This window comes from Apteryx mantelli, chromosome 8 (genome assembly GCF_036417845.1).
Source record: "Apteryx mantelli isolate bAptMan1 chromosome 8, bAptMan1.hap1, whole genome shotgun sequence".
NCBI lineage: Eukaryota > Metazoa > Chordata > Aves > Apterygiformes > Apterygidae > Apteryx > Apteryx mantelli.
The window spans coordinates 43,293,674-43,306,234 of NC_089985.1; the positions used below are offsets into that span (position 1 = coordinate 43,293,674).

General features: G+C 39.1%; 1 protein-coding gene across 1 annotated transcript in view; it reads right to left on the reverse strand.

The window, feature by feature from the left end:
- ERICH3 (glutamate rich 3) overlaps nucleotides 1–12,561 on the reverse strand; it is a 53,007-nt gene that overhangs the window by 6,550 nt on the left and 33,896 nt on the right. Inside the window, exons 12-13 of the mRNA XM_067300828.1 lie at nucleotides 7,993–8,493; nucleotides 1,695–1,832 (exon numbers count right to left, since the gene is read on the reverse strand). Coding sequence (XP_067156929.1) covers nucleotides 1,695–1,832; nucleotides 7,993–8,493 — 639 coding nt within the window. The remainder of the gene's footprint in view (nucleotides 1–1,694; nucleotides 1,833–7,992; nucleotides 8,494–12,561) is intronic.

The window sequence follows — 12,561 nt, forward strand, 5'->3', positions numbered from 1 at the left end:
AATCCATCATCTCAACCAAGAGTCAAATATTACTGTCTCTGCAAAGGCATAGTGTCTGAACTGTCCAGGTGCTAATTTTGAACAGTCTTCTGTAATGGATTTTAGCTAGCGCCTGTAAAGCAGATACTTTGTTTACTTCTTAACAGAAACTGAACGCTGTATCTTGCATGGCACAGTCTGTGTGTTTACCTTCTTATTATCAGAGACAGAAGGAGTTAATTTACTCTAGCTCCTGCTTACAATGTATTCACTTCTATAAAGCGAGGTCTTGCATAGGCCAGGAATCATAACAGCAAGTGTGAAGTTATTTCATATTAAAGCAGGTAAATGAGACACCTTGAGAGTGTCCACTTCCAAAGTCCACCTCACTGGGAAGCAAGCGTGTTTCATCCCTGATTTGGAGGAAGAGGGGAATCTCCACTGACACAGAAATCGGGCTGCCTGGAAACTACATGCTTCCAGTCCCATTCTATACATCAGAAACAAAGATGTTTGCAAAAAGACCAATACATGAAGATGACTGGGCTCTGAAATTAAATCTTACAGACAGTTGTTCTGTGGTCAGCTGATGAGACCAGAGCAGAAGCAATCTCATCTGAGAAAGTATTACTGAGAAAAAGGCAATGACTAAGAGACCAGGGATGAGGAGGAACCTCCAACCTCCTGGATACACTTGCTGGATGAAAGACGACAGCCCTTTAAAGACCATGTTCTTTGATCAGCTAAAGGAAGAAGATCAAAAGTCTTCCAGCTGACAACAAAAAGAAAACTTAGAACACCCTGGATTTATGCACCAAAACAGAAGACAGGGCAGAACCAGCAATCAGAAACCATATATTACTGGTTCCTGCCAGCACTGGACTCTTGGACAGAGGATCAAAGAAGGAAAGGTAACTACAGCAGTGCAGATTCAGTCAATCTTAACATATGGTTTCATTCTTTTTTCAGCCTCATTGCTATCATGAAGAAGAACCTTTAGCATTTATGTTCACTAGGGCTCATTGCTGCAGTTCCTTCAGTAACAGAGTGGCTGGCTCTAATGCTCCCCGTATGGCCCTTCTGTTAGGCAGGGCAAGCCTCCAACAATAAACTCTGCTAAGTCTGCGAGGACTGCGAGGTCTTGAAACATTCCTGGACAGAAATACTTGAAATAGCCAAGATCAAGTTGAAATTTCCTTATTGCCAATTATGCCAACTGCTAACATGGAGATGAGTTTGGGAGACAAGCTGGAAACATCGTGGAGATCAAGGCTGGAGTTCAGTTTCATTCCTGTTCTGTCATTCACATTCCATTCCATGTCAGCAGTCCCATCCTGCCTATCTTGACACTACACTTCCCTAGGAGGCTTCATCTTATCATTTAACATGTCTACTTGGAAGCAAAGGGAAACTCACTAGACACCTGCTTTTCACTGTTATTTTCTTGACTGTCAGCCAGGTTTTTTCTGGCTTGGATTCTTTACCCAGGATCATTATAACCCCCCAAAAGGCATCAATTATACATGACTACAGAAGCCAGCTAGTCATCACCTGATTTTATACAAGTCTGGAAAAAAAAAAGTCAAGAAAGTAAAGAACACCACAAAGAAGGTTTCATAGCCTGGAAAGGAAAGTGAAAGGTGAAATTGTTCTATAAATAGATTTTAAATGAATGAAATTTAACCCAGGTCTCTGATCACGTTAGCTGTCCTCACCTTCATTGATATCATGCTCTGTGCTTGTTAAGTTCTCTTCTTTCTCATCTGTTCTGGAATCGCTAGCTTCAAGTTCAGAATTCATGTGATGATCATTTTCAATTGCCTCTGCTATTTTCTCTTGGACTGATTTGCAATCTTCAAAAAAATCACAAAATTACAAAAGAGGAAGCAACAAAGAGAAACCATCAAAAAGCAAAAGTGGAGTAGAAATCATCCAGTTATCTCAGCTTGACTTAAAATCTGTAATATACTGTAGGTCTGATTGGCACCCAGTAAATCTTCAGCAGAAATAATTTTTTGAAGTAGATTAAAATCAAATGGCAACCACTATAAAAAAAAAAAAAAAACACAGAGAGAGAGAGAGAGATTCATGAAGGAGCAGCTACAGAAGCATGCAGCAGCAATCTTCCACAAAATTTTCACAAAATAGTGAGACTACCTTTGTCAGGATGGAGGGGAAGGAGGTTCAATGCACAAGCAAAATTGTTGTATAGACATAAAATTGTTTTTGTTCCATAACTATTTAAAAGAAAAGTGACATTTTTCTATTTTAAGCCCAATTAAAGTTCTGATGAATCCTCAATTCCCCAAACTAACAGAAGTGAATGAAGATTTGTTTATCTACAGATAAGTAGGGAAATATTATCTACTCTGTAAATGCAATGACTGCGATGTTTCAGTCAACTCATACCTGTAACATTATCCTTAAGACTGTGCTGTCAATTCCATTTTTGCTTTATGAATTGCATGCTGGGTAATTACATGAAAGACTTTCAAGCTTGTAATACTGAACTGCTTCTCTATGAGTAGCGTTTCACCTGTATACACAGCCTATCCCTCTGGCATCTTCCTGGAAAGCTCTTCCCTTCAGCATCCCAGGCTTATTCCTTCAAGTTCCATCACTTTTCTCTCTCTCCCTCTCTCTCCTTTTCTATTGCTGTTATTGGTTTAGGGTCTTTTAGACAAAGAGTTTGCTGGTTTGCTACTGTTATAGACTGACAACATAAAGTCAAACCTAGCATTTGGCTTTACTGCCAAATGGTCTCTACTGACTGTGTCCCACTAGGAATCACAGAAAGCACATCTCTGAAACAGCTGTCCATTTCTTGTTTGTGTTATCACTGTTAGTGTGAGACTTGATTCATACCTGTTGCTGCTTGGATGGTGCCCAATAGCTCATACGTTCCATACTGCTCCTACACTGCTTGGATCAATCAAGTCTTGGATCAAATGAGAGGAACTCTGTCAACTCCTGGTACTCCTCAAGAGTACCTTCAAGATCATAAAGGAGACAATCACAATATTCCGAGATCTTATTGCTGTATATGCCATGAAGTGGCACACTGGTCAAATTCATCACTGCAGTGGAACTGCTGCAGAGATCACCAAATTCCAGGTTTCTGCTTCTGGAAGCCCGCAGACAAGATCAATGTCAAGGCTCAGTGATAACATGGACAATTTTCACTATCTTCATCAACACTTTTTTCAGAATCATTCTACAGCATTTTATTTAGACAAAGCCATTTGTTCTGAGAGTACAGGAGCAGGGTTTCAGTCTGTGAGAAAAAAGATCTGAATCCTAACTTGGGCTCCCATTGCAAAAAACCAACTGCCAGACAACTTTCAGCAAAGCTGAGGGGAACAACAAACCACTCAACATTTTTCTGGCTAAATCTCGACTCGCAGCCTATATAAAGAGGTGATATATGGTATGATATCTTGACTTTCAAGTAACACCTTATCTAGATTTCTCTGAAATTAAAACAAGGAGCCATGAGGAGGAAGCTAATGCCCCTCGCTAAGGGACTGGCTGACTCTGGGCCACTCTGCAGTAGAGCATGTAGTAAAGGTACCAAAAATTTGGGGCATCATCAAGAAGGGACAGAACAGAGGGGAGTGAACATGCTAAAACAGGAGGCTGAAGGCCAGACAGTAACAGCAGATTCAAAAATGGACTAGAGAAACTCATGGACATCAGATGCATAAATGGATGCTAAAAGAACTAGGCAAGGATTTTTTTCTGTGTACAACAGATCTGACTGATGGCGGACTACGAAGTGAGTGAAACATAAAACAGCATGCCTCTCATGCTCTCTGGGAACAATATCTTCTCTTCCCATTATCAGAAACAGACTGCCGTGATAGATGGATCTCTGGGCACTTCTTATGTAATTAGGAGCTCTGCTAAAAGAAAATTGGTTGCATAAAAATAAGCACAGTAAGACTGACTGACCTGGCCACTAGTCTCATCCAAATTGTCCACCTGCCTCTGCCATGAAGTGACAAATAGCCTTACAGAAAGTGTTCAGAAGGATGCATCTTTCCCTATTTAAGGATATACTTAACCCACTGAAATACTGTCTTTCCTCAATGTGTTTGTTTGAACAGGTCTTCTATGGAACACTATCACTTCTAGGGGTGATGTATTGAAATCACACATCGAGAACACCTTTAGTAAAGAAATCCAACAGTCCAGCCACCAAGCTATACGCGGGTAAAACTCAATAGTTTCAGGTAGACAGTAATTAACGATCTTTGTCTTGGCTCCTGTGGCTAAGTTGAACAGTAAAGACTACAGACCTGCATGAAGCAGAAAAAACAGAATCAATAGTCATTAGGAAGGATTGCCTGGATCTTTCACTAAGCTACAGATTGATTAAATCACTTAAGATAACATTGCAGATTCAGCTATGCAGTTTACATTTAATACTTATTTTAAGGAAGATTTTATCATCTGCACCATGTTTCTAACAATCAAATACCATTTGAATTCAAGTAAGAGAAATTTGCTACTTTCAGATAAAACTCCAATTTGGCAAGCAAAAATAAAATGAGTATACATGAGGAATATATCCCATTGTGTTATATGTGGGAACAGGAATAGGCATGTGTATGTGTGTGCATGCATTTTACAGCATGTTCCCTCCAGCAATACATTAAGATAAAGGGCTATCAATTCTTAAGAGACTGGAGAATAAAGCCCCAAGTTTTTTATACTTGTAGCTGTGTGTATGGGATTTAATCCGTCTGCTGCTTCAGAATCAGTCAGGGCAATGAAAGATTCCAGAGGAACTGGAAGAGGGATATTATTCCCACTGGTTTGCAGTGAGGAGAAGAATTAACATTGTCCTCAACTTCACATTCTTCTCTTCCCAGCTCCTTGCCTCTCTCTTGCCAATACACCATCTGCTCTCTCTCACCTTCTTCCTGCATGGTTGTCTTCTACACTGTTGATTCTCTCTTCCTATTCTCCATTGTACATGTTATTTTTCTTCTGTTTTTCACCTTTTCTATTTTTTTTTCCTCCTCCTTCCTCTCATGATTCCTCCTGCTCCTTTCCACTTACTCCCTTTCCTTCCTTCCTTATCAGTACCCAGAACCCACAGCTTCTAAGAGAAATGGGAGAAAATTTTAAATAGACCACTCCAGGCTATGTTACAGAAGCCATCTTCTCAGCGTGCCTTTTTGCCTATACCACAGCTCCTAAAGGGAAGCGATGGCTTCACTGCTGCTTGCACATTCCACCTAGCTGAAGCACTAAGAGCTGCACTGCAAGGAACCAGGAAAGACAAGCAGGGAAGTTCAGGGAACAGCAATTGAGGTTGTTCCTAAGGTAAGATCCTGACAAAGGTCTCTGAGCACTAGTGCAAAATCTGTTTTAATCATTTTGATGTTTCAGCTCTGCAGAGAAATCACAAAGCTTTCAGCTCCAGGAGATCCCTTGGCTGCCTCAGACTAAAGTACAGGTAGCACTTTATTCATACATGCTTAAATACCAAGAGCTTTGCTGAGTATGGTGCATACTTTCTTACTTTGACCTGATTATAGGACTGAAGTCCGATTAGCTGGCAGTTCCCATTCTTAGGAGTTTACTGCCTGTGTAATGTTTGCCAAGAGGGAAATTGACAGTCTATCAAAAGACAGAGACCAGAGAAGGAGGACAAATACAGCTCACAGTAATTTTGTCTTATGGGATCAGCAGTATCTCTTTGTCACAAAGAGCACAGCAAGATCAGAAAATGCACAGTAGGAACCTGTCCCAGGTATTTCCATACTTCTGACAGATTCTGTCACACCATTGCCCAGACTCAACCTGCAACCAAATAACCCCAGAGGAGCATTTTGCACCTTTTCCTTTCTTCAGTACACACATTTTGCTCTGATAAATTATTTCTACCCTGTTAATGACAGCACTGGTTAGGAGAAATCCTGTCAGTAGCAGGGCATGATAGATCTCATCAGGGCAAAAGTGAAACGGTGCCATGTCGGTCTCCTGCAGACACAGGCTGGAATGACCAGCCCTACAGAGAAGTTCATGCGAAAAAAACAGGGAAGTCCAAGAGTGCTCTGAGAACCAATTCTGCAGATGCAGTAAAGGACTGAGTTCTTTCAGTTCTCCTAGTGTCTTTTGGAAGCTGACAGCCCTCAACATTTTGGACAACCAGCACAGTGGGGGTTGGAAGAATCTGACATTTTCTTAAGACTGTAAATATCCTTAAATTCGGAATTTGAATCTTTGTCAAGGTAGCAATTTTGCTAAGTGCCTAGAAGAAGCTAAGATTCCCCTGTACCTTTGCTACCCAGCAATATTTCTTTTAACACACTAATTATATCTCAAAAAATGTTCTTCCATTGCTCTAGAGTTTCTTGGGGATCTTTTTTTTTTTTTTTTTTAAACACTAGATTTACCTAGAGAACCCCTGTGTAGACACAGAACAGACTGCAATTTAGGAGGTCTCACTTGAGATTCTTCTAGTTAAATGATTGGTTTGTCCTTGTTTTGTCCTCCTTTGACCTGTTCTGTCCCTGAATTGCAGGTAGTCTCCAGGCAGCAGACATGATGTTGGACTTTACTATGAAGTAAATGCTGTTACCTATAAAAAATTTGACCAATTTGACTCCCTCCCTGTGATATTTGATAGATGGTCTCTGTTCAAACCTAGAGCCATAAAAGTGTGTGTGTTGAATGACAGCACATAGAAATTTGTACAAATTAAGAACAGTGCCATTGTTTCGGGCTAATTCAGTATCAGATTACTAGCTTGACACATTCAGTTAATCTTTCTTTGGTTTTACACCACAGTGTAACATGCTGTCCTCTGTGTTTTTAAAGTTCCTTGTTCTTCAACAGCCTTTACTCAACTCATCTGAGTCTAGTGGTAAAGCTGCTTAAACTGAAGTTCCTTTCATCACACAGCTGGAGGGTTCCAGAAGCAAACATCTTTTAAGACTTCAGCATTACTCAGAGAAGTGTATACTACCATCTTTACTTCAATTCTCAATGCATAACAAAGCAAAAGCAAAGCACAAGAGAGTCAAAGTAACCCAGCAGCAACAGACTTGCAAAGTACTGAGCACCAGCATTCACAGATGTTTATTCCACACACATGGCTTAGATACATGCACTGTAGTGAACAGAAAGCAACAGAAGCAGAACCAAAAAACACCTATTAGAACAAAAGCATGATACATTCCACTGCAAATCCAGCATATAGAAAGGTACAATTAGAAATATAGTCTGGCATGGCTTGTGGCTCTCCTTCTTTATGTCAGCACCACTGCAGAAGAGTATTTATTTATACTGCCTGATTTAACAACATCCAAGACATTTCCCCTATGAACCAGATAACATTTCAAAGCAAGGACTTGCATTCTTTCCCCTTCCCCAGATATGATAATGCAAAACCTTGCTAATGCGGCTAACCGTTTGTTACTTGCTCATTATCAACACATCATCCATAAAGGAGAGGTTGAAACAGCAACATCTCCATTTTACCAGCAAACAGAGGTGTCAGACTGATTTACTCCTTGACAAGAAGTCCATGACAAAGCGCAGTTACAAAACCAGGAGTCAATTGACATATTTCTTATCCCCATCTGCTGCACCATGACTCACATGGCATCTTCTGTAGTTTTTTTTTTAATCCAGTATTACCCACATTATAAAGAGATTCCCCCAGTCTGGCATGCAGATTCTCTTACAGATAATAAAGGACATTTGAATCTTATAATTATAATATAATTACATGATATATCAGACCTAAATACTGGAGTAAAAAAGAATAGCCAAAGCCTTACACTGAAAACACTAGAAAAGAAACAACAGACCCAGGTTACATTCTGGATGGTTATTTAGCTCACAGCAATACAGAGCACTCTAACAGCCTGATATTGTCTAGAAAAGTAGTCCAGCAACTGCATTTCCCATGCTGCATAATAACTTAGTATAAAAGCAAATACAGCAGCACTTACACGCACTGGTCACATCACAGTTCTGCAGAGGGAATGTACTCACCACCTCCTTCGTCACTCTGAGGAAAGTCTTCATTTCTATCCTCCACTTCCATCATATTGCTTTCCAAAGATACTAGGACATCTTCCTCACCATCTTCCTTCCTGTTACGTGCATTCTTCTCCCCATCTTCCCTTGTGTTACTTTCTACTGACCCAGCCTGTTTGAGTTCCCCATCAACTTCAGAACCTTGATGCTGTATTGCCATTATATTTTCACAAAAAAATTCAGTGTTTTCCCTTGCTGTTAAATCTTCTGTTTCTGTCTTTTCTGCTTCATCTATTCTTTCCTTTTCCAGCGAAAAAGTTTCCAGATTGTCCTCCATTCTGAGCAGTTTATTCTCCCCATTCTCATTTCCATAACATGCATGAGCTGTGTTATCAGATGCCCTTTCGATATCATACTCCTCATTGCCCTTAACATTGTCATTGATCTTTTCAGCAGAGTCATCTTCACTGCTATACAGAGTACTCATGGATGAGAGGGAGTGCGTAGACCTCCTGTCTAGAAGTAGCAAACAATTTCATTTTAGTATCTGTCACTAAAACATCTGCATTCATTGCCCACTAATTCATTTTGCTATGCACAAAGGGACAGATCCTTATCTAATATCAATCTCTGAATTACACCATCTGAAGGACATGATGGCAAAGTTCCAATAATTGTACATAGAAGTACATTGCCCAAATGTATCAGTGTTAAAATCAAAGCCATTAACTTTTTCTTCTGATAATGAAAATGAATTCCATTAGCTCCATCAATCACACAAAAATGTGCTTCCAGAACCACCTCTAATATGATTGAGAAGGGTTTTTAGAATTGTTTCTTGAGCTCTGTTTCACAAAAGATGTCAACAATAATAACAGTCCTTTAGTGCACTCCTATCATATCAGTGAACAGGATAAAGATCTGTAAAATCATGTGTAAAACACAGAAGGTGAATTGGGAAGGCAGTTCACCATCTGCTCTAATAAAAGATTTAGGGAGCATCATATAAAATTCAAAAATGGAAAATTTGAAGAAAAATAAATCAATCTTCAGTGATCATTCTTCATATAGCATTTCGCAGAACACTGGAACTTACTGCAGGGAAAAAACAGTTCAAATATGCAGTTTACATATTGTACACTGTATGTACTCTTAAAATCCATGTGCCATTAATTTATGTTACTTCCACTATAGCAGCACTCAAAGGTTACAAGTAGATTAGTGTACTGATTACTGCAAACACAAAAATGTAGCACCTGTGCCCAAAGGCTTGCCATCCAAAATCTTGTCCTACCAACACTAACACACATGCTTAACTGAAAGTAAGTGAGAAGTTCTTTTCCAAAACCATCATAGGTCTCAGGCTTGGCAGATGAATTTCAGGAATAGGCAATGTACAGAGTACACAGAAGTTCAGGTCAGGAGGAGATGAAAGTTGAAGCTAGCAAGAATGAAAGCTAAATTATACAGAAACATACTGTGTGGGTAATTTCCAGGTGTTCACAGGTTTATTATGTTTGCATCTAGGAGACAGACAGAAAGTAAGCTTGCACTACAAATGACTAACATGCCACGGCAAAGCAGGGATGATCTGGATCACAATAAATTTTATATGGGATAAACCTACATTTCAGCCATAAAAAAAGATACTCAAATTAACAAAATATCAAAAAGTCACCTAATGACAAAATAAAAGGACCGGGGGGGGGGGGGGGGAACAAGGCTGAAGGCAGAGCCTTTCCAAATGTTTTAGACAAACATGTTCTGCTGGCCACCTAGCTGTGTACGTACATACTAAAGAGCAGTAGAGTGATTCCAGGGGTCCGAGTAGCCATGGTAATTAACAGCAGCTACAGGTGTTCAATAACTTTGCAAATGAGATCACTAACTTATGTGCCTAAATATGAATTCAGGAGCTCGACTGTAGGTAACAGATTTAAGAACCAACACATCTTTATTATCCTCTGCAAGCCAAGAGAAAATGAGTTACTTATTACTAGCATGATAATCCAATAAAGCTCCCCACAAAGACTGATCTTACCAGATCAGAATAGTGAATGTCTGTGTTGACTGACTCCAGGAGACAACCAAATAAAATTCACAGTTTAAACAGTAAGTGACTCAGCCTTGATTACACCAAGTAGAAAAGTGCGTTGAGCACATTATGGGTGCGTTCATGTGCACTGCACATGACTCCATCAGTAGATACAAGACAAATCTGCACCTGAAATGAACCTCTCATGGACTAAACTGCTTATGTAGTAACACCCTATTCATGCTGGCCCTGCCACTAATGCCAGACTCTGCGCTACGGAGTGACTGACTCCGACAGACTCTTGCACTACAGAGCACAAAACCTTACATCTCAGCAGGGCATTGCATTCAATATTGAAAAATACAGAGTCGGAGAATTTCACCCAAGTTAGGCACTCATGCAAACAGGAGAAGAAGGAGAATTCCATGTTGTAACTTTAGCTTCCACCCATGCACCATCAGTATACCAGAATTGTAATCTGTGGAAAATAGCACGTTCCTGCCCGAAAGAGTCTTATAACCACAGCTGAAAGAATCCCTATCAGAGTATCAATCCTCCACCACTAGAAAATTCAATGGGCTGAGGAAGGGAGTTCCTCTACAGAGGCTGCCCAAGACAGTGTACTAATTTCCAGACCTCTGGCACAACAAGATGCATTAATGAAGAGGCAATTCAGGTAAGTGCAAAAGAGCTGGATATTAGAAGAGTTACATGGATTTGATTACAAGAAAAAAAAAATCTAAATATTTAGGATTGGGGCAAATGACGACTCAGGCAGAGGATGCACTAACTGTCTTGGAAAATTTGTAAGCGTAAACATAAAGAAGGGAGAAGAACTGCTTAAGAATGTGCAAAAATGCACAACTAAAATGTTGGAGTTAAATTAAGAAAAAAAATGTAATAATAAATATCCAGAAAAATCTTCCACTGTTCAGATTTTTAAGATACTTTATTAATCTCCTAAAAGAAATGATGAAACTAGTGATGAGTACTAATAATTCTTGGAATGTTTCCATACAGACTATTTTCAGATAGAAAGGGTTCTTCAGTCATACAGAAAACCTCTTTATCCTCAAAATTACCAACAAATTCTTAATAGTATATCTTATTTCTCAGGAAACCACTGCTACATTTCAGTAGGAAAAATTCACATCTTTTTCATCACTCTCCTCCACTTCTTTTGCTCACTGGTGGGAAAAAAAAGTTGAAAGTTTTCATTACCAAGGAAGAAGACCAAAAGACAACCAAAAGAAAGACAACAGGAAAGAAATCACAGACATTCTGTATTCATTTTTTAAAATAGTGGATTGCATTTTTTTTTTCTTTTTCAGTGGTTATAATAAATTTATTTCAACTCATTTTAATTAAATCGGGGTGACATTAATTACCCAGTGATGTCTGGCTTTGTATAATGAATCATCTACTAACAAATGTTTGGTTGAATTTCTGCTGTTTAGAATATAAGCATTTAGAGCAAAAGGCCTTAAACTCACCTTTTTAAAAAATTTTTAATTATAGAATTTGAATAATGTTATACAGATAGAACTAAGAGCAAAAACAGACTCAGTATGTCTCCTATAACACAAAAAACATGTTCCTTCTGTTCTTCTTTCAACTTCAGCCTTTTCTGTGTATTTCTACACCTATAAGGGCTTTGTGCCTGTTTCTTATTACTTAGCTCTTGCTCATTCCATTCTTTGTACCAGCCCTCTAAACAGTTCATACTCTCTATTGATACTACCTTCTTGCCCATACGTCCTTATATTACATACTGCTGACAATCACAATATACTCTTGGGGGTGTATCAATGCCTGGAGTCATTAAATAAAAAAACTTCAAAAAAAAAAAAAAACTTATTTTCTTTAAAGGATTAAAAACAAATCTCATGCACTATTCCTGAGTGAGATTCTCCTTTTCTTACCATCTTGCAGTTTTGTACCTTCTCGATAACAGATAACACAAATACATTCATCAAATAAGTCATTTCCCACTGTTACCCAGCAGATGAAATTTTCCATACTTTTCACGAATCCACCATATTTTGTAACTTCTTGCCTTCATGGGGCACATGTCATCAAGACCACTCTTAACATCAAATAATCAAAACTGAATAGTTAATCAGGTGTCATGGAAAGGACTTACTGATGCCCTCATTAAAAACACCAACTTCTATTATATATTGCTCCAGCAGAACCTCACAGATTGAAAAAGCCACCCCATTTCCAGCACTCACTTCCAATAAACACAGCCTTTCCCTTCATACAGCAAAAGAGCTCTACGTCAGCAAACTAACTGGCTCTGTAAGAAACACATGCTGCACAGCGAACCTGGACAGAACTAGCTGAGGACTCAAATACCATCCAGCAAATAGACATTTGGGATATCACAAACCCTTCCACCAAACTTTCTATTCAAACAGAAGGAAATGCCCAGCACCAGTTTGGATTCCACTGCAGTGATATTTGTAAACAGATTTTGTGCAAGTACACAGAAGTAGATATCAACTGATTTCTGAATATTTCTATCACCTTGAGTGTAAAAATCTATT